Source organism: Leucoraja erinacea, chromosome 4, assembly GCF_028641065.1.
Source record: "Leucoraja erinacea ecotype New England chromosome 4, Leri_hhj_1, whole genome shotgun sequence".
NCBI lineage: Eukaryota > Metazoa > Chordata > Chondrichthyes > Rajiformes > Rajidae > Leucoraja > Leucoraja erinaceus.
This window is the reverse complement of record NC_073380.1, coordinates 28,919,718-28,941,334: the sequence shown is the minus strand read 5'-3', so window position 1 is coordinate 28,941,334 and position 21,617 is coordinate 28,919,718. Positions and strand designations below refer to the sequence as shown.

At 41.7% G+C, this 21,617-nt stretch overlaps 1 protein-coding gene across 5 annotated transcripts in view; it reads right to left on the bottom strand.

Moving 5' to 3' along the window:
• Positions 1 to 641: 641 nt before the first annotated feature.
• Positions 642 to 21,617, bottom strand: part of arhgap28 (Rho GTPase activating protein 28) — a 188,893-nt gene continuing 167,917 nt past the window's right edge. For 3 of the 5 annotated variants that reach the window (XM_055633910.1, XM_055633908.1, XM_055633909.1), the window contains 7 exons: positions 20,158 to 20,314; positions 17,917 to 17,999; positions 15,589 to 15,786; positions 9,874 to 10,104; positions 8,461 to 8,585; positions 3,061 to 3,125; positions 642 to 952 (listed from right to left, as the gene is read on the bottom strand). In XM_055633910.1, the coding sequence (XP_055489885.1) occupies positions 861 to 952; positions 3,061 to 3,125; positions 8,461 to 8,585; positions 9,874 to 10,104; positions 15,589 to 15,786; positions 17,917 to 17,999; positions 20,158 to 20,314 (951 nt within the window). In that variant the 3' untranslated portion in view covers positions 642 to 860. The remainder of the gene's footprint in view (positions 953 to 3,060; positions 3,126 to 8,460; positions 8,586 to 9,873; positions 10,105 to 15,588; positions 15,787 to 17,916; positions 18,000 to 20,157; positions 20,315 to 21,617) is intronic. The other 2 variants (XM_055633907.1, XM_055633906.1) reach the window with 1 other exon arrangement.

Sequence of the window (21,617 nt, the reverse complement as noted above, 5' to 3'; positions counted from 1 at the left end):
GAGAACCCAGTTTGAAAGCCTGGCCTTCAGCTTGCTGCAAAACAAAATTCCAGGCCGACTCGTAACTCGGCCCAGGGTCATGATCCGACAGGAATTCCGAGCTGGTGCAGGTGCAGCTATCATCCTCTCTTTTTACGTAACAACTTCCCGTCTGATCGGATGCGTGGAATTTGGCACTGTTTCCATTCGCCGCCGAATGGCTGTTCGTGCAAAAGAAATAATACGTCCTCCTGGTTGATTCTTTGGCTGTTGTCTATACCGCGTCCATAAGCTCAGCCGGCAAGAGAGGACGCAAGGTAGAAGCACGCTTAGATGTGTGTGTGTGTGGTTTACCCCCACTGTGTGGTCTGCTCAAGTTGCCACAGTTGTTTAAAATGCACATTCCTTTAAAGTCTGTGTCCATAATGTTTCTGTCTGGGAGCTAACTTGTTGCTCAAACGCCTCCAGATGAGTTACCGCAAGTTGTTTATCTTAGGTCACGCACAAATGTGCAGCTGATTCCAACCCGCTGAGTTTCCGGAGGAAAAGGATAAACTTTCAAATGTTGAGCACTCTCGTTAGTGCTTTGTGACCCCCCCCCCCCCCCCCCCCCCCCCCCCCCCCAATTCTCCCTCCCCCCTCCCCCGTCCCCGCTGAATTGTAAACCAGCTGCTTGAAATCGCTTAACCTGAGGAGTAAGATGGTGACTACTACTGAAATGATCACCATTGAAAGCAAACCCCTGCCGGTAACAACAGCCAAAGCCTTAGGCACAAAGTCTCCACAGTAAAACATCCATAGTTCTCAGAAATCCCAACAGTGACATTCGCCACCTCTGCTTCAAGGATCATGTTATGGCCGTCGGTCTACAGCAAGCAATCTCACAGTGTTCTTGGTTTAATGACCCAAGCTGCGTTGGGGTTTAAACGGTACAAGTCTAGAATGTAGGTGTTGAGATCCAGGCAGCGCTCTCCTGCAAAGAGGAAAAACACATTGTAAATAATGAAATGTAAATTGCCACGTAAAGAAATAAAGTCACTGGCACGAAGCCAAACATCCCACCCTAATCGTCGTACCAGTTTCACTGTCCTCCTGTTGAGTTTCACTGTCTGTATATCTCATTACCACCTAACCCACAGACAACAATGGACCATTGTGGGCTCCACTGTTATTTGATCATCGTTGCTTTTTGCATATCTTTCATGCTTTTGTACTTTGTGCCATCTATATCTCTCATTCCCCTTTCCCCTGACCCTCAGTCTGAAAAATGGTCTCGACCCAAAAACGTCACCTATTCCTTTTCTCCAGAGATGCTGCCTGTGCCACTGAGTTACTCCAGTTTCTTTGTGGCAATGTTCAGTTTAAACCAGCATTTGCAGTTCCTTACCACACATTTCAAACTGGTGTTTAAGAAGGAACTGCAGATGCTGGAAAATCGAAGGTAGACAAAAATGCTGCAAAAACTCAGCGGGTGAGGCAGCATCTATGAAGCGAAGGAAATAGGCGACGTTTCGGGTCGAGATCCATTCCAAACTGGTGGTTGTTCCCGCAAGGGTAATTTCCACGCTGTGCAAATAGGTAAAAGACCTAAGGTATGCTTCAGAATCCCAGTGAAAATTAAAACCATCATCATAGAATTTTTTATTACCTCACCCAACTCAGAGTAACTTTAATGGGCCACCTTGTCTGCCTTCTTGGATGGATGCAAATAACCCTGGCCTGCTCTGTGTGTGCCTCCTCACCCAGACTCTCAATTGCCCTCTCTGAAAAGATCCACTGAAGCCACTCAGCTGCACCAAAACTGCCACAACAACATCTAATACCTTTGCGTTTGTGTAGGGGTTCACAACAGTCACTTGCCACTGCTTGTTCAGTGGCCAGTTAGGAATGGGCAATAAATGTTGTCCTTGTCAGTAATGCCCAGATCACACGAATGAGTGAAGGAAATCCAATTCCCATTAGTGTAAACCGCCAGGCTTTACCAAAAAGGGGTAGGAAGAAACTGCAGATGCTGCTTTATACTGAAGATAGACATAAAAGTTGGAGCATCTCAGCACGTCAGGTAGCATCTCTGGATTAAAAAGAATAGGCAATGTTTCCAATCTGAAGAAGTGTTCCTACCGAAAACGTCACCTATCCTCTTTCTCAAGGGATGCTTCCTGATCCATTGAGTTGCTCCCATATTTTGTGTCCATCTTTTACCAAAAAGGGGTTTATTTTGCACAGAGGACGAACCCAAGACGAGCTAATCTGTGAAATAGGGAACTACTTTATTCATTAAACAGCAGGGAAAATTCCTGTAAATATTGAATCATAGAAAAGAGGTTGTGCCACCTCTTGCATGTATACAGGTGTCAGACGTTATGGGGAGAAGGCAGGACAATGGGGTTAAGAGGGAGAGATAGATCAGCCATGATTGAATGGCAGAGTAGACTTGATGGGCCGAATCCACCATTCCTTATGACCTTATGACTGGATAAAAATAATCCCACTTCCTGACTGTATTTCTGCCTGTATTTCTTCTTAAAGAAAGTTCCCACCAACGTGCAGTACCTGCCTCCCACCCCTCCCCCATCCCACTCTATTCATTTGGTTCTAGTTTTCCTTCTAATCTTTCCATCAATTGGCTTAAATCCAGGCCCCCACATTAGTGGTCTCTCTGTGAAGGGAAACGGGTCCTTCCTGTTCATGCCGTTACTGAACAGGAAGAATCTGTCATAATTTTGCACATCCCAGTTAAATCTCCCCTCAGTCTTGTTCACCCTGAGGAAAATAACCATAGGCCAATTCAGTGCCGTGATCAGCCATGATCACATTGAATGGTGGCTGGCTCGAAGGGCCAAATGGCCTGCTCCTGCACCTATTGTCTATTGTCCATTGCTGCTCATACCTAAAAATCTCCTGTCTTGGCCAAAATCCCTGTAAACCTCAGCCCTCTGAACTTTACAAAACAAATACGTTAATTTTACAAGGCAGAAGCCATGTTTATCCATAATATTTTTAACGAGTGCATCAAGTACAGAAATGACACTGATATTAATTCATCTCTTGTACTTTTTAATATTAAAAAAAATATCCTACCTATGTTTCCACCAATTTCGAACAAATAATGGCTGGGTCCGTTGAGAGGTACAGTAGAATACGTGCTGTGAGAATGAAAGATACATAGCCTTTAATGTAGAATATTTTGACATTCAAAATTCTCAGCAACTTTCATGGTAATGAGTTTTTTTTAATACCAAATATTTGAAATTTACTACAGGTCGTTCAGTTTTTTGATACAATCAGTAAGTTCTTTTTGATTTGCATTCTTCATTTTTTAATGCAAAGATGAGGGCCAGTAGAGGAAGATTTTTACTAAACTACCTGCTCATTAAAGCGATGTTACACAATAGAATTATTAGCCAAAAGCAAAAGAGAAATGTAACATGTAAATATTAATCTGAATGTTTATGTACAGCAGTACTTTGCTCATGTTGAATTAGTAAGCGAGTAAGCAGGCATAAATGTCAGCTTGACACACTTGGCTGCATTCTGGTCTCTGAATCAGGCACCATTCCAGAATTTAAATCGTGACCTCAGCGAACACCTTAGTGAGGTTTATATAGATTGGCGTGTTCGTGGAACTCCTGACTTTAAGGTGAAATATTAAACCCAAAGCAGTCTGATGGGCAAACGGACGTAAAATAACCCATGACACTATCGGAAGGTGTCACAGGCGCAAGAGGAGAATGGTTATCTTTATCGTTCATCTTTCTCTGTGGAGCAGAGCTGCTCACCTGGTACATTGCTTCAATGGCACTCCTCAACTAATGTCAAACACAGTATAACAGGTTATTTGTTGTTTATCAGAATGTGGTCGGAGGGAATCCTCGAAAATCATGGGAGACCCCTTCCACCCCTGCAACGGTCTGTTCCAGCTGCTACGGTCAGGCAAACGCCTCTGTTGCCATGCGGTGAGAACGGAGAGGTTGAGAAGGAGTTTCTTCCCAGAGGCAATTCGGACTGTATACACCTATCTCACCAGGGACTAACTCTACAGAACGTTTTTCCTTCCATTATTTATTATGTAAAAGAATATGTGTGTTATGTTGCTGCTGCTGCCGATTCGGAGGCTGCTTCTGCGGGTCTGCGGATGGCGGCACCGGGGGCCCGCGGATCCCTGGAGGGAGACCGCTTTTCAGGGCTCCTGCAACGGCGACTTCTCCGGCCCGAGTTGCGGGGTCGAAGAGCTCCTGGAGCGGGGCCTAACATTACTGCCCCGCGCGGCTTGGAATGGCCGCGGGACTATGCGAGCGCACGCCGGGGTCTTTAACACCAAGACCCGGTGTGCGACCTTGCACCACCCGGCGTGGCTTCAATGGCCGCGGGACAATCGCCATCGCCAGCCGGGGGCTTTGACTTTGACTCTGACATCGGGGGGGGGGGGAGAGAGTGCAGTGGAGAGATAAGTTTTTTTGGCCTTCCATCACAGCTATGTGATGGATGTTTATGTAAAATGTAATTATGTTGTGTCTGGGGTCTATTTGTGTGTAATGTATGGCTGCAGAAACGGCATTTCATTTGGACCTCCAGGGGCCCAAATGACAAATAAATAGACTATTGACTATTGACTATGATTGTGTTTATAATTTGTTTGGTTGTTTTGTTGTTTGTCTTTTGCACAAAAGTCCGCGAGCATTGCCACTTTCATTTCACTGCACATCTCCTATGTGTATGTGACAAATAAACTCGACTTGACTTGACTTGACTCTTCAAGTTCATGTTTCTGTCATATTCTAAAACTTTTATCAATGTCACTTTATCCCATTGTTTTTTTCAATACATGACTTTCTTTCTCTTGTCCCAGAAAGTATGAGTAGGGTTGACAGTCAGAACCTTTTTCCCCAGGGTGGAAATGTTAAAGGCTAGAGGGAATAACTTTAAGGTGAGAGGGGGAGAGTTTAAAGGAGATGTACGGGGCAAGTTTTATTTTAAACAGAGAGTGAACCTATAGCACGCTGCCAAGGGTGGCAGATGTAAAAGTGGCATTTAAGAGGCTTTTAGACGTGTACATGAATATGCAGGGAATGGAGGGATATGGACCACATACAGGCAGAATAGATTAGTATAATTTGCCATCATGTTCAGTATGGACATTGTGGACCAATGGGCCTGTTCCTATACTGTACTGTTCTATGTTCTAAAGTTGTGAAGGATAAATCCTTTAATATATTCAAAGCAGAGTTTGATAGCTTTTTAAGTGTCAATTGTTTTCAATTGTTATATGCACCGGGACCAGATCAATTAAATCTCTACTTGCTGAAGATTTATATGCACATCAATGGCAACAACACAACAAATAGATATACAACAAACAATAATACAATGAATTATCAGTTATATTCAGTATCCAGACCATAATAGTGCAAGTTAAAGTATGTGGTGTAGCCTTCTATTAATTACATAGTTGTTCAATTCTGAGATAGTGTAGAGGTAGTTAGGGAATCAAGATTATACAGTAGTTTAGTTTAGTTTAGTTTATTGTCAGGTGTACCGAGGTACATTGAAAAGCTTTTGTTTGCGTGCTATCCAGTCAAAGAAAAGACTACATTATTATAATCGATCAATAAAGGTATATTTCCATCTCCTACACTGTCCAAATCTCCATGTGACTGTGGTGCCCTAAACACCAACATCAGCCATTGTCAGCAGGACAGGTGAACATCCCCCTTTTGTAACTCAGTTATGGAATCATAGAATCATACAGCACAGAAACAGGCCCTTCAGCCTAACCCATCCATGCTGACCAAGATGCCCCTTCTACACTAGTCCCACCTGCCCACGTTTGGCCCATATCTCTCTATTTCTTTCCTATCCATGTACATGTCCAAATGTCTCTTAAATCCTGTTATATTACCTGCCTCACCTACTTCCTCTGCCAGCTCGTTCCATATACCAACCACCCTCTGTGTGAAAAAGTTGACACTCAGGTTCCTATTAAATCTTTCCGCTTGAAAACCTTTTTATAACTGATTAATGGAGAATATAAATCGGAACTAAGCAGCTTGGAAAGTGCTTGGGTAACCATAAAAACATAGAAAATAGGTGCAGGAGGAAGCCATTCGGCCCTTCGAGCCAGCACCTCCATTCATTGTGATCGTGGCTGATCGTCCCCAATCAATAACCCGTGCCTGCCTTCTCCCCATATCCCTTGACTCCGCTAGCCCCTAGAGCTCTATCTAACTCTCTCTTAAATCCATCCAGTGACTTGGCCTCCACTGCCCTCTGTGGCAGGGAATACCACAAATTCACAACTCTCTGGGTGAAAATGCTTTTTCTCACCTCTGTCTTAAATGGCCTCTCCTTTATTCGAAGACTGTGGCCCCTGGTTCTGGACTCACCCAACATTGGGACCATTTTACCTGCATCTAGCTTGTCCAGTCCTTTTATAATTTTATATGTTTCTATAAGACCCCCCCTCATCTTTCTAAACTCCAGTGAATACAAGCCTAGTCTTTTCAATCTTTCCTCATATGACAGTCCCGCCATCCCAGGGATCAATCTCGTGAACCTATGCTGCACTGCCTCAAACACAAGGATATCCTTCCTCAAATTAGGAGACCAAAACTGTGCACAATACTCCAGATGTGGTCTTACCAGAGCCCTATACAACTGCAGAAGAACCTCTTTATTCCTATACTGAAATCCCCTTATTATGAAGGTCAACATTCCATTAGCTTTCTTCACTGCCTGCTGTACATGCACGCCACTTTGAGTGACTGGTGTACAGGGACACCCAGGTCTCGCTGCCCACCCCCCCCCCCCCCCCCACGACCTAACCTAACCCCATTGAGATAATAATCTGCCCCCTTGTTTTTGCCGCCAAAGTGGATAACCTCACATTTATCTATATTATATGCATCTGCCCACTCACCTAACCTGTCCAGGTCACCGTGTAACCTAACAGCCTCTTCACAGTTCACACTGCCGCCCAGCTTTGTGTCATCCTCAAAAACCAGGGGCTAATGGATATCCAGGACAGGGGGTCACAGCTTAAGGATAAAGGGGAAATCCTTTCCGAGATGAGAAGAACTTTTTTTCCACAGAGAGTGGTGAATCTCTGGAACTCTCTGCCACAGAGGGGTAGTTGAGGCCATTGGCATTGGCTATATTTAAAGATGTGGCCCTTGTGGCTAAAACAGGGGGTGCAGGTACGGGATACCCAGCCATGATTGTTATAGTGCAGTGAAATGCTCCTGCACCTAATCTGTTTCTATGTCTATGTTTTCTAAACCTGCTAATGTTGCTCTTAATTCCATCTTCCAAATCATTAATATAAACGGTAAACAGTTGAGGCCCCAACATTTTGTTATAGTGAGTGAAATGCTTTATCTGAATTCTGTCATTTAATGCTGTAACAATAACCAACTTCTAATGTTCAGAGGCTGAACACACCATGGTTGGAAAATAGTATGCATTCTTTCTTCCCTGTCTGCCTAGCGCATGCATGCATGTGACAATTATCCTCAACTATGCTACATTCTCTCCTTCCAGCGCCAGGTATTTATGGAGCTGGAACGGGAGGAGGAAGTTTTTTATTGTCCAAGATGGCACCCAAGCTCGGCAACTCTTTGTAGTCATGGAATCTGCAATCACACATTACAATTGCTCCACTCTTTTAAATCTCTACTCCAATAGCAACATTTCTTACTTTAACTATGCTAACTGTACAATGTGCATGACTCAACTGTAATCGTGTAATGTCTTTCCACTGACTGGTTAGCACGCAACAAAAGCTTTTCACTGTTCCTTGGTACACGTGACAATAAACTAAACTCAAAACTCTTCAGTACAGACAGTTCCCGGATTACATTGGGTTCTTTTCTCGTGAACTGTTCACTAACCGAATTTCTCTTGTCAGAAATGGTTATTTTGCTCCCTACATTGAACAGCAAACACCCATTTATGCTAATTGATGACTAATCCCTTTTTCTATTTTCCCCACATTCTCAACAACTCCCCCCCAGAGTCTAATACTCATCTACACAATATGGGAAACTTACATTGGCCAATCAACCTACCAAACCATATTTGGGATGTGGAAGGAAATCCACGTGGTCACAGGGAGAAGCTGCAATCTCCACACTGACTGCTCTGAGGTTCAGGATTGAAACTGCAGTGGATCTAATTACGGCACCGCTGGCTTGTTGTCTAACTTTGCCCAGTCTTCATTTCCATTTCTCTCTTCTCCGATACACAGAAGACAATTTCTCATCAACACCGGAGGAGGTAGTTGAGGCAGGTACTATGATAACATTTAAAAGACATTTGGACAGGTACATGGATAGGAAAGGTTTAGAGGGATCTGGGCCAAATGCACACATGTGGGACTAGTGTAGATGGGGCATCTTGGACGGCATGGCCAAGTTGAGCCGAAGGGCCTGTTTACATAACACATAATTGGGATTTGGAGGATTTTTCTTTCCTCTGGGAACTCACCTGGTCTCACAGTGAAACCTAGCCAAAATATCACTTGCTTTTGTCTCACTATCTAGCTGAATGGCCATGGAAACCTTCGAGAGCTTTGTGGCATAAACACGGATCACTCCCTCTGGTATGTCCAGCTGCAGAGAGAGAGAAAGTCACATTTTATCTCCAACACTGTTATGTATTTCAACAAGGAATTCTTGTTTATACCACGTCCAGTATTCAATTAATAGAATAATTCAGGTTATATGTATTTAACTATTACAGTGCCATCTTAGCCGTAACAACTTGCAATTGTGGAATATGGAAACAGAGATAATGTTAAATTTGTGATGGAGAGGAAGACCAATGTTCTGACTCATAACAAGATTAAGCAAGAATGCAATATCATCAGCAGTGCCACTATGACCCCTATCCAAAATATTCTCAATTTTCTCTGGAATGCCAATGACGAAGAGAGATGTGGTGGAAGTACATTGTCAATAGGATAAAGTAAATAGTATATATCGTGTATAGACCTGAGAGGAGTATATAAAATTATGAGAGGCACAAATAGTCAGAACATTTTTCCCCAGAGTGGAATTGTCAAAGACTAGAGGGCATAGCAGTAAGGTGAGATGGGTAAAGTTTAAAGGAGAAATGCAGGGCAAATGTATTTTTACTCAGAGGGTGGTGGGTGTGCTGCCAGGGGTGGTGGTGCATGCAGATATGTGTTTAAGAGGCTTTTACATAGGCACGTAGATATGCAGAGAAAGGATGGATTTGCATCATATATAGGTGGATGAGGTTAGTTTATCTTGGCATCATGTTACGCACACATTGCATGCAACATTTAAATGTTGTTATAGCACCTGCCACAACTACTTCCTCTGGCAGCTCATTCCATATACCACCACCCTCTGTGTGAAATGATTGCCCCGCAGGTTCCTATTAAATCTTTCCCCTCTCACCTTAAATCTACATCCTCTGGTTCTTGATCCCCCTACTCTGCGTAAAAGACATCTGTCTTATTGATTCCTCTCATGATCTTATACACCTCTATAAGATCACCCCTCATCCTCCTGTGCTCCAAGGAATAAAGTCCTAAAGGATAGGTTTCAATAGAATACTAGATTTTCTGCGACATGAGGGAATATTTTAAGTCTACAGAAATTGTAGACTTAAAATAGGTGGAAAAAGACCCAGAGCCAAGTGAGGTGAAAAGATATGTCCTCATTCAGAGCATTGTGAGTTGGAAAGTTCTACGTGAAGACGTGTTAGAAGTGATTCAAGAACTAATTTGAACAAGGAGCTAATCAGGTGCTCGAGGATTGCTTGACAAGGGGAAGAACTGATGTTTACTAAGTGGCCGTGCATCCATGGTGGTCAATTGGCTCCATCGGTGTTGATGGTGGATTGAAGAGGAACACCTGTATAGAAGTGTACCTTAAAGCTGTGGCCTAAAGCACTTGGAGACAAGTTCACACCAGCCACGTCCCACATGGCGGGCTCCTGGTTCCGACTTCGACCTCGGGAAGAGCTTCCAGACGGGGGCGAGCAGTTTCCCTTGGCAGGAGGGAAGAAAAACGAAGGAGGAGTCAGCCACGTCACCCTTGTCCGTCGCCTGGTCTCATTTTCATTCATCTTCCGCACTTGGGCTAACATAAAGGAAGGGATCTGGGTAAGAGAAAAGCCAGAGTTAGCGACAATGAACCAAACTGGGATGACCTTTCCCTCTTAGACTAACATTGAAGCTACTCAATGTACACAGTTATTTATGTGCAACCATCATTATGCCTTCAGGTAAATATAAATGCAAAGACTGCAGGATAAGAACATAGAACAGTACAGCACAGGAACCCACAATGTTTGTGCCAAACACAATGCCAAGCTAAACTGATCTCATCTGTCTGTGCATATCCCTCTATTCCTTCCATGTGCCAATATGTCCCTAGGACATTGAGGGACGTTAGTGTAGAAATAGCCGGGGCTATGACAGAAATATTTCAAATGTCATTAGAAACGGGAATAGTCCCCGAGGATTGGCGTACTGCGCATGTTGTTCAATTGTTTAAAAAGGGTTCTAAGAGTAAACCTAGCAATTATAGGCCTGTTAGTTTGACTTCAGTGGTGGGCAAATTAATGGTAAAGATACTTAGAGATAATATATAAACGCATCTGGATAAACAGGGTCTGATTAGGAACAGTCAGCATGGATTTGTGCGTGGAAGGTCATGTTTGACTAATCTTCTTGAATTTTTTGAAGAGGTTACTAGGGAAATTGACGAGGGTAAAGCAGTGGATGTTGTCTATATGGACTTTGGTAAGGCCTTTGACAAGGTTCCTCATGGAAGGTTGGTTAAGAAGGTTCAACTGTTGGGTATAAATGCAGGAGTAGCACGATGGATTCAACTGTGGCTGAATGGGAGAAGCCAGAGGGTAATGGTGGATGGTTGTTTGTCGGGTTGGAGGCAGGTGACTAGTGGGGTGCCTCAGGGATCGGTGTTGGGTCCTTTGTTGTTTGTCATGTACATCAATGATCTGGATGAAGGTGTGGTAAATTGGATTAGTAAATATGCAGATGATACCAAGATAGGGGGTGTTATGGATAATGAAGAGGATTTCCAAAGTCTACAGAGTGATTTAGGCCATTTGGAAGAATGGGCTGAAAGATGGCAGATGGAGTTTAATGCTGATAATGTGAGGTGCTACACCTTGGCAGGACAAATCAAAATAGGACGTACATGGCAAATGGTAGGGAATTGAAGAATACAGTTGAACAGAGGGATCTGGGAATAACCGTGCATAGTTCCTTGAAAGTGGAATCTCATATAGATAGGGTGGTAAAGAAAGCTTTTGGTATGCTAGCCTTTATAAATCAGACCATTGAGTTGGGGTGTAATGTTAAAATTGTACAAGGCATTGGTGAGACCAAATCTGGAGTATGGTGTACAATTTTGGTCACCCAATTATAGGAAGGATGTCAGCATAATAGAGAGAGTACAGAGGAGATTTACTAGAATGTTGCCTGGGTTTAAACAACTAAGTTACAGAGAAAGGTTGAATAAGTTAGGGCTTTATTCTCTGGAGCGCAGAAGGTTAAGGGGGGACTTGATAGAGGTCTTTAAAATGATGAGAGGGATAGACAGAGTTGATGTGGATCAGCTTTTCCCTTTGACAATAGGGAAGATTCAAACAAGAGGACATGACTTCAGAATTAAGGGACAGAAGTTTAGGGGTAACATGAGGGGGAACTTCTTTACTCAGGGAGTGGTAGCGGTGTGGAATGAGCTTCCAGTGGAAGTGGTGGAGGCAGGTTCATTGGTGTCATTTAAAAATAAATTGGGTAGGCATATGGATGAGAAGGGAATGGAGGGTTATTGTATGAGTGCAGGCAGGTGGGACTAAGGGAAAAAAGTTGTTCTGCACGGACTTGTAGGGCCGAGATGGCCTGTTTCCGTGCTGTAATTGTTATATGGTTATATGGTTATATAAAAGTCTCTTAAACGCCGCTATTGTATTTGCCTCCATCACCATCCGTGCCAATCGTTTCCAGGCCCCCACTATTGTCTGTGTAAAACACGTATCCTGCACATCTCCATTAAGAATTAGAACTAGAAATAGAATGGCTTTATTATCATTCAAACAAACAAAGGTTTGAATGAAATTTTTTTCCCTGCAGTCATAACAGCAAAAAAAACAAAACACACAATTAACATAGTTTCACACAAACATCCATCACAGTGAATCACCAAACACCTCCTCACTGTGATGGAAGGCAAAAGTATTTTCTCGTCCCTGTTCGTCTCCCGCGGTCAGGCAATCAAACTGCTGCGTCGAGCCAATCGGGGCTCTTGATGGTAAAGCCCCCGGCGGGCGATGGTAAGTCCCGCGGTCGATTAAGCCGCGCCGGGCGATGTAAGGCCCTGCGATGGGCTGATTCAAACCCTGCGATTCGGGGCGGGCGAAGTTGCCGTTACGGGAGCTCCCGAAAATTGGTCTCCTGCCAGGGACCTGCGAACATTCCCCCTCTCACCTTCCCTCTAGTGTTGAACATTTCCACCCTGGTTAGATTCTGACTGTCTTTTATAATTTTGGATATTTCTATCAAATCTCTCCTCAACGTTCGACATTCCAGAGAAAACAATCCCAGTTTATCCAACTTCTTCTTGCAGCTGAACCCTCATTACCAGAGGTACCATTCTACAGCTACTTTCATGAAATGCTGCCTGTATTGGAGTGTATTAGGTATGAGGAGACACTAGACAAATTGGTTTGTGTTCTCTGGAGGTTGAGTGGTGATCTGATATAAATATATTCAATTATGAGAACCATGGATAGGGTCGACAATCAGAACTTTTGTTTCCCCAGGGTGGAAATGACAAAGACTAGAGGGCATTACTTTAAGGTGGGAGAGGCATAGTTTAAAGGAGACGTGTGGGGCAGTTTTTTTAAACACTGAAAGCAGTGGGTGCCTGGAATATGCTGCCATGGTCAGACATAATAGTGGCATTTAAGAAGCTTTAAAGTAGGCACATGGATATGCAGGGAATGAATGGATATGAATCGCATGCAGGTAGAGATTAGTTCAACTTGACATCATGTTCAGCATGGACATTGTTGGCCGAACGGTCTATCCTGTACTGTGTTCTAAAATAGCATCAAACTCTGTCCTGCACTGAGTTGCAAGAAGATGCCAATTTATGTTGTTAAAAATTAACCCAAAAGCATTATTGCTCATTATTCCAATTTCCTTTCATCAATCCAATGAATTATTGCACATGAATCTCTAGCACAGAATGCATCATCATAAATAGAGAGTCTCCTTCCTACTGGAGATTTAAAAAAATGTAATATATAAATAAAATTATGGCACAACCATTCCCTTCCCTCTGTTTCTCGTTCTGCATCTAATTTGACTGAATGCACATACACTTCCTCCTCAAACTTTGCATCATTTATTTTATCATCTTTATATCCGATTCATTGAGGAGATACAATTTCATTATGACTCTCTGTAAAAGGTACAGATGTTTTCTTTTCCCCAAGGCTAAACTACTAGCACGCACATTCTGAAAAGTCAATAATGTCGATCACCTGAATAATGCCAGGAGAGTCCAACTAACTTTCATTGACTACCCTGGAGCAGCAATTATATTACACTGCATAAAGACTCCACTGATTCACGGAGTTAACAGAGGCCAAAATAAACTAGAGGTTTACGTAGAATGCTACACAACCCTGGATGCCGATTGGATTTAGGAAAATAAATTCATTCGTAAAGGGTTCAACTCAGTCGTGTTGCTTAGACTATCTTTAATCGGACTTTACTGAACTTTATCTTGCACTAAACATGATTCCCCTTATCCTGTAATTGTACAGTGAGGATGGATGATTGTATTCATGTATAGTCTTTCCGCTGACTGGATAGCACACAACAAAAATGCAGCACATGTAACAATAAACTAAACCAGACTAAAGTAAACTAGGCAAAGATAAAACCATGAAACCTATGGCAGAATGACATGGTGATCATGACTTCTAAAACTATCATGCAAATGGTAGGATCATGCACAGTGCCTTACAAAAATCTCCACACTATCCGCTAATACTAACCACAATACTATCCTTTAACACTAACCGTAGCACAATGGTATAAAATTGTAATACCATGTTAATCAAATGCAACCTGCTTCTCTGAATAGGATTACAACGGGCATTGGTAGCTTAATCTTGTGACTGGTCTGGTTTAACAATTTCAATTAAATTTGTTATCTTTCTCTGACATAATTTTTCTCTGAAATGAAATCAGACTTGCTAGAAAATGGTCTTGCTAGAAAATGTTGATGTACCTCCCACCTACTAATAAAAAGGCATATCCTAAATTGGACACAATGCAAAAGGCCTATGCAATCTTGCTGTGCAATCAAGTAAATAATTTACTTGTCTGGTTGTGAGGAGCATCTTGGAGTCTCCAACAATCCCGGGTTAGAGATTCAGGGCGGCACATTGGAGCATCTGGTAGAGATGTACTAGAGACTTGGGTACGATCCTGACCTTGGGCCCTGTCTGTGCAGAGTTTGCATGCTTTCCCTGTGGCCGCATGGAGAGCTTCCACTTGGTGCTCCAGTCCTCCCACATACAATAGACATGCGGGTTTGCAAGTTAATTGGCTTCTCTAAATTGCCCCTACTGGAGGATGGTTAATGTTGTGCCTCTATTTACAAAGAGCAGTGAGGAAAAGCCAGGAAACTATGGAACAGTGAGCTTAACATCTGTGGTAGAACGTTACTGGAAAGAATTCTCAGAGATAAGATATATATGCATTTGGAACAGAGGCTGATTAGGGAGTCTGCATGTTTTTATATATGGGAGAATGTGTCTTATGACTCTGATTGAGTTTTGAAAAAGTAACCAAAAAGGTTGATGAGGACAAAGCCATAAACAATGTCCATTTGAACTTCAGCATGGCATTTGATAAGGGTCCACATGGTAGGCTGCTCTGGAAGGTTAGATCGCTTTGCATCCAGGGAGTGCTGGCAGGATAGGGAATTGGTTTCATGGAAGGAAGCAGAGGGTGATGGTGGAATGTTGTTTTTCATAGATGCTGTTCCTCCAATTTGCATTTAGCCTCACTCTGACAATGAGAGGTTGTGAGAGACAGAGAGAGTTAAACGCAAATTGGAGGAACCGCATCTAATATTTCCCTTGGGCAGCTTACGTCCCAGTGGTATGAATATTGATTTCTCTAACTTCATGTAACCCCTGCATTCTCCCTCTATCCATCCCTCTCCCACCCAAGTCGCACCAGCTTCTCGTTTTCACCTAGCAAACAGCTCACAATGGCCTGTTTCCTTCATCATCATTAGTTTTTTACATATCTTTCATTCATTCGTTCTATATCTCTCTACTTCGCCGTCTATATATTTTGTTTACCTTTCCCCGACTCTAATCTGAAGAAGGGTCTCGATCTGAAACGTCACCCATTCCTTCTCTCCAGAGATGCACCCTGTCCCGCTGAGTTACTCCCGCATTTTATATCTATCTTCGGTTTAAACCAGTATCTGCAGTTCCTTCCAACACACTTTGATTTACATTCCAATTGTAGGACTACATTAAAAAAATACACCCAAAAGTGCCATCTACTGTAAGTTCACTTACCGTCCAGAGGATGTCCTGGTATTTGATTAGTAATTGGACGATTTTGGCCGCCTTGGTGGCTGCCTCTGCTTCTTGATGGTTTCCAGATCTCCCTTTACACATGAAGAGGTTTGGTGCCACGATCATGGAGACATTCCACAAACTCATTCTGTTTTTGGCCTCATTTGCTACGACTTTGCTGAGATATTCCAAAAAAGCCTGTAGATGGGGATGAGGGTTGGGGATGATTGCATTGAGGAGAGAAGAGTTTAATTCCACTTGCCACTCACCCCTTTTCCTCTTCATTTTACTTTAGGCTAATCTCATGAAAGCAGAAATGACTCCATAGCCAATTTCCAAATCGTACTTTCAGATAAGTTGTGCCCCACACTGGTCTCACCATTAAGATGCAATGCAGAAGGAACATATAAGCTTCAATTAAAAATGTATGTTTGCCCTCTGTATGTAATGTTATATAAATTTTAAGCTGGGTATAAGTATAGAGTCATCGACCCAACTTGTCCATGCCGACCAAAGTGCCCCATCTAAGCTAGTTCCATTTGCTTGCATTTGACCCATATCCTTCTAAACTTTTTCTATCCATGAATCTGTCTAAACACCTTTTAAATGCCTCAAGTACTACCTCTGATAGCTTGTTCCATGTACCCACCACTCTACATGCGTAAACATTGCCCCTTATGATTAAATATTTCCTCTTCATCTTAAACCTATGCTGTCTAGTCTTGATTCCATTGCCCTGGTAAAGAAGATTCCGTCCATTCATCTTATCAATGCCCGTCATGATTTCATGCACTGTTATAAGGTGACCCTTCAGTTTCATGTGCTCCAGTGAATAAAGTCCAAGCCTGCCCAACTTTTCTCTTAAGCTCAGGCCTCAAGTCATGGGAACATAAACTTTATAAATGTCCTCTGCGCTCTTTCCAGCTGAATGGCATATTTCCTATAACACTGTGATCAAAACTGTACATAATACCTCAAGTGCAGCCTCAACCATGAATTGTACAACTGTAACAAATCTCAACTTTGATACTCAATTCCCCGACTGATGAAAGCCAGTGCGCCAAAAGCCGTTTTCACCACTCTATCTACTTATGAAGCCACTTTCATGGAACTATGTACTTGTGGTGTTAGATCAGTCTACAGCATCCTCCTGGGCCTCACCATTCACTGTAAATGTCCTGCCCTGGTTTAATTTTGCAATGTGTAGCATCTCACCCTTATTTGCTTTGTTTACTAATTAAACTATGTTATACGATAATGTAAATTCCTCTTCCCTAATTCCCCCCTTCATAGAATTTAACAATCATAATTTCCCTATACTTTATAATATTGGATTTCTTTTTCAATCCACCTCTGGACAATGCGTTTTCTTAAATGTGCTGATTTAACGATTGTAGACTATTTTGCCTGTAACCTGGAGGCACCAAAGACATCATAATTATACATGAAGTGAATATATCTGCAAAAAAGGATTGCTGCTGCTGCTGAAATAAGGTGAAAGGTGATGTACAGAACCCCAGGTCATAAGGTAAAAGTGCCTTATAGAACCCCAGGTCAAAATGTAAAGGTGATGTATAGTACCCATATCAAAAGGTGACATATAGAACCCAGATCATAGGATAAAGGTAATATATAGAACCCTAGGTCAAAAGGTGAAAGGTAATGTATAGAACCCCAGGTCTGTAGAAGGGATTAAGCAGACATTTTACCTATCCATGTCCCTCCACAGATGCTGCCCAATACACCACGTTCCTTCAGCGATTTGTTTTTATATTGGCATCAATACTCCTATATTCAGCTGAAGGTACATCTCAACTCAAAAAACAGCCACAGTCCCAAGACAAGGTACACCCACCAAATGATCAGCAGATTCCACTTGGATCTGTCTGTGGGCTGATTCCATTAGTGATGATGGAAAAAAATAAAAAGGATAAAAATGTTATCATTGGCCTCACACAAAATATCACGTAAGTGGAACTTGGTATCAACAAAATTGAAATGTGGCCTTGTATGTTTTTAAAGATGTTGGAGGTTGAATTGAGACATTATTTTAACCTTGATCACTGTATCTATCTGGACTGTAGCTAATTTAAGTATATCTAATCTATTGCAAACTCTTGCATGTTAAATTTGTATCAGACCTCTAGTATATCTAATATGCGATTAACTTAATAAATCTAATTTTCCGCACATCTAAGTTCAAACATCCCCAGTTTAATAAATATGGATTTGTGGATAAAATAATGATTCACATAATGTTAGATATGCTCAGTGTGAGGTTTACATAAATTCAAATGCACTCATGCATGCTTTGAACATAAAGGATACCTTAATAGTGTCTCTGTTGAGATCAGGAAGCAACATGATGATAAGATGTAGAGCCTGTAACTGCAGCTTCGTCTTTGAGATGTCTGAAACCAAAGCAAACCCAATGTTAAACTGTAAAATCGCATCTCATTGAAATGGCAATTCTGAGATTCTTCCTTCACAATTACATTAAACAAAGCCCAGTCTGCTCTCCTTAGTGCCTTCAAAAGATTTCCTGGTACTTTGAATAAGAGCGGCAGTGGTACAGTTGCTGCCTTACAGTGCCAGAGACCGGGGTTTGATCCTGACCTCGGATGCTGTTTGCACGAAGTTCATACGTTCCACCCACTTTCCAAAGAGGTTTGTAGGTTAATTGGCTTCTGTAAATTGTCCCTAGCATGTAGGATAGAACAAGTGCATGGTTGATTGCTGGTCAGTGCGGACTTGGTGGGCCGAAGGACCTGTTTCCATGCTTTAAACTAAACTAAACTAAACTAAACTACACTAAGAGTACTGCATTCACCCACACATTCTGAGTAATTCCATCTCTCAAAACAGGTAAATGTTCACTTGAGCACCATCTGATTGTGGGAGCTTGCTCTGTGGAAATCATTTCACATTTCCCTCATTACCACAGCAACTGTAATTTAAATTAATCTGACAGTCTGTACACTGCTTTGTGAGCACAGAAACAGCTCTGTAAAAAATGTCTATCAAATCCATAAATGATAGCCTGCCTTCTTCTTCAAAAATAGAAAATCTCTGAACAGCCATGTTGCTCAACTTTCAGTCAGTACCAAGTGTCTGATTGTGTTCAACAAATAGGTACAGTATTATATTAATATTTGTGGCACCGATAGTATACAATAATTAAATGAGTATTTAAATACGCTATGTATACATACATATATACACATACAAATATACATTAATCTATGTATGCATACACACACACATATATATATATATATATACACACACACATAGTGCATAAATACTTGCACACAAACATACATATATATACATACACACACAATGTATAAATAATTGTATATGTATGGGTGTATATATATATTATTTTTTAATACTTTCTCATTGAATCTTCATATACTATTGGTGCCATATTGATTTTAAAACAATTATCTGAACAAATTATTTTGAAGTTGCTCTTGATAATATTTTTCATTTGATATGTAAATTTGGGAAGTCCAAATACTTTAATAATTAGTAGTAATGTACAACTTTACAAAATTCACTCGACAAAAATGACTACGGTGGCTGTCTGTACGGAGTTTGTACGGTCTCCTTGTGACCGCATGGGTTTTCCCCGGGTGCTCCGATTTCCTCCCACACTCCAAAGACATATTGGCTTTGGTGAAAATTGTAAATTGTCCCTAGTGTGTAGTGTGTGCTTGTGTATGGGGATTGCTGGTCGGCGGGGACTCGGTGGGCCAAAGGGCCTCTTTCCACGCTGTATCTCAAAACTAAACTAAACTAAGAGACTGAAGATAGACACAAAATGCTGGAGTAACTCAGCAGGACAGGCAGCATTTCTGGAGAGAACTTTTTCGAGGTGAGACCCTTCTTCAGACTGATGTCAGGGGAAAGATGCATACATAAGGAAATGTAAGGTGTGAAAACTAAGTGACCGCTGGCCATTTCATTTGATGCTTGATGGTAGAGAGTGCAGTGCACAGACTGGCTGCCTGGTTTGCTACATCACTGCAGTCACTACACTTCCAAAGCACTTTATTTGCCTAGTGAAGACAATAGAACTTGGGGAGAAGGAATGGGTGGCATTTCGGGTCGAGACCCTTCTTCAGATCACAAATGTCACCCATTCCTTCTTTTCAGAGATGTTGCCTGTCCCGCTGAATTACTCCAATATTTTGTGTCTATCTTCGATGTAAGCCAGCATCTGCATTTTCTTCCTACATAATGTGTTTATCAGCCTTTGCTTCCAGCAAACAGACATCAGGGATGTAATGAAATCAGCAAAGACCAACATGCCCGATGCTTTGCACTGGATATTGTCTGGTACTTTATACATCAAATCATTCTAAATATTGCAGCACATGATTTAATTCCGGTTCTGAAAATTATTGTAGTCTTTCATTATTTCTCATTCAAAGTCTTGATAGTTGCTAAAAAATCACGAATATTGTCTGAATATTGATGGAAAGGCACAAAAGCTGAAATACAAGAGGATAAGAATACCAGCAAAAAAATGTTAAACATGTTTGCGTTACTCCAAAGACTTACTTTGCACAGCTATGAAAGCAGGCAGGTATTCAGCTGTGAGCAATGGGTAGGGTAGTTCTCGGATGAAGGTCTTCAGTAAGCCTGCTACATCATTATGGTGAACTTGGTCCCAATCAAAAGCTTCGTAAAACTTCGACTCCAGCTCTTGCCGATAATTCTGTGGATGAACAGAGCATCAATTTAAATCCTGCCCTTCCACCCATTTTATTCTTTCTTATACAGAAAACTACAGTGCTGATTACAAAAGCTGAACTCGCTAAAGGAAAACAGGTAACCTTGTAAAATAAAGTTTAAAATGATTACTGTCCCTGGTTTAAATGAGTCAGAAGAGGGTGGTTCTTTTAATAATCCTTGCTCCCTTGAGATGCAGGGCAGCCAGGATCTTACCATACAGTGGACCTGAAAGCATAAATGGTCATCTACTTTAATGTACCTGCATGCATATGTAGTCCCCTGCTGTCAGCTTCCCTCCTTCATAAGACTTGCAAATAGGAGGAATTTATTTTGCCTGAGGCTGGTGAATCTGTGGAATTAATTGCCACAGATGGCCATGGAGGCCAAGTCATTGGGTAAAGCGGAGATTGATAGGTTCTTGATTTAGAAACATAGAAAATAGGTGCAGGAGTAGGCCATTCGGCCCTTCGAGCCAGCACTGCCATTCAATATGATCATGGCTGATCATGCACAATCAAAATCAGTTAGGGTGTCAATGGTTATGAGAAGAAGGCAAGAGAATGGGGTTGAGAGGTAAAAATAGATCAGTCACGATCGAATGGCAGATCAATGGGCCAAATGACTTAATTCAGCTTCTATGTTTTATAGTCTTAAATATCACTTATAAACCCTGTTACGTTAAGAAAAAAAATTCCTGTTAGGAAATCTCATAAAAGCAAAATATATTTTTGTCTTAATTATCTTCTCAGTAATAGCTTTTCTTCAATGTAATCCTAAAATAAATATTTCAATAACTTAAAATCCTTACCATTCAAGAGAAAACTCCAAAAAAGCGATTCCACTTTAGTCCATTAGGGTTGGCCATTAATTTAGTAAATAACAGGGTATGCTAAATGGTTCATTTTTAGCCACCTTTGCAGAGTTAAATATTTAATCCTGTAGTGGTCAAGTCCACTAAATATTTAATCAGGAAGCAATTTGTGAAATAACGTTGGTATTTAGTATTTTGGTGAAGACATTAGTGTTCATTCCTCCTGAACATTTGATGACTGTAGGAATGTTGTGTGGGTCCCTGGTGAACTGAGGGAGCTCAGGGTGATTCAGAATGAACAAATGAACATTGGCCAAGAAGATAAGGCTCAAGTGAGGGTCCTCGAGTGACCTCTGAATTCATCAGCTAATGGGCATTTCAGAAATTTGGCCACAGTTATGAAAGGAATTGCATTAAAGATTGCAGAGGCAAGTAATAGATTAGGAGTGAAGTAGAAATTGTAAGTGAATAATTG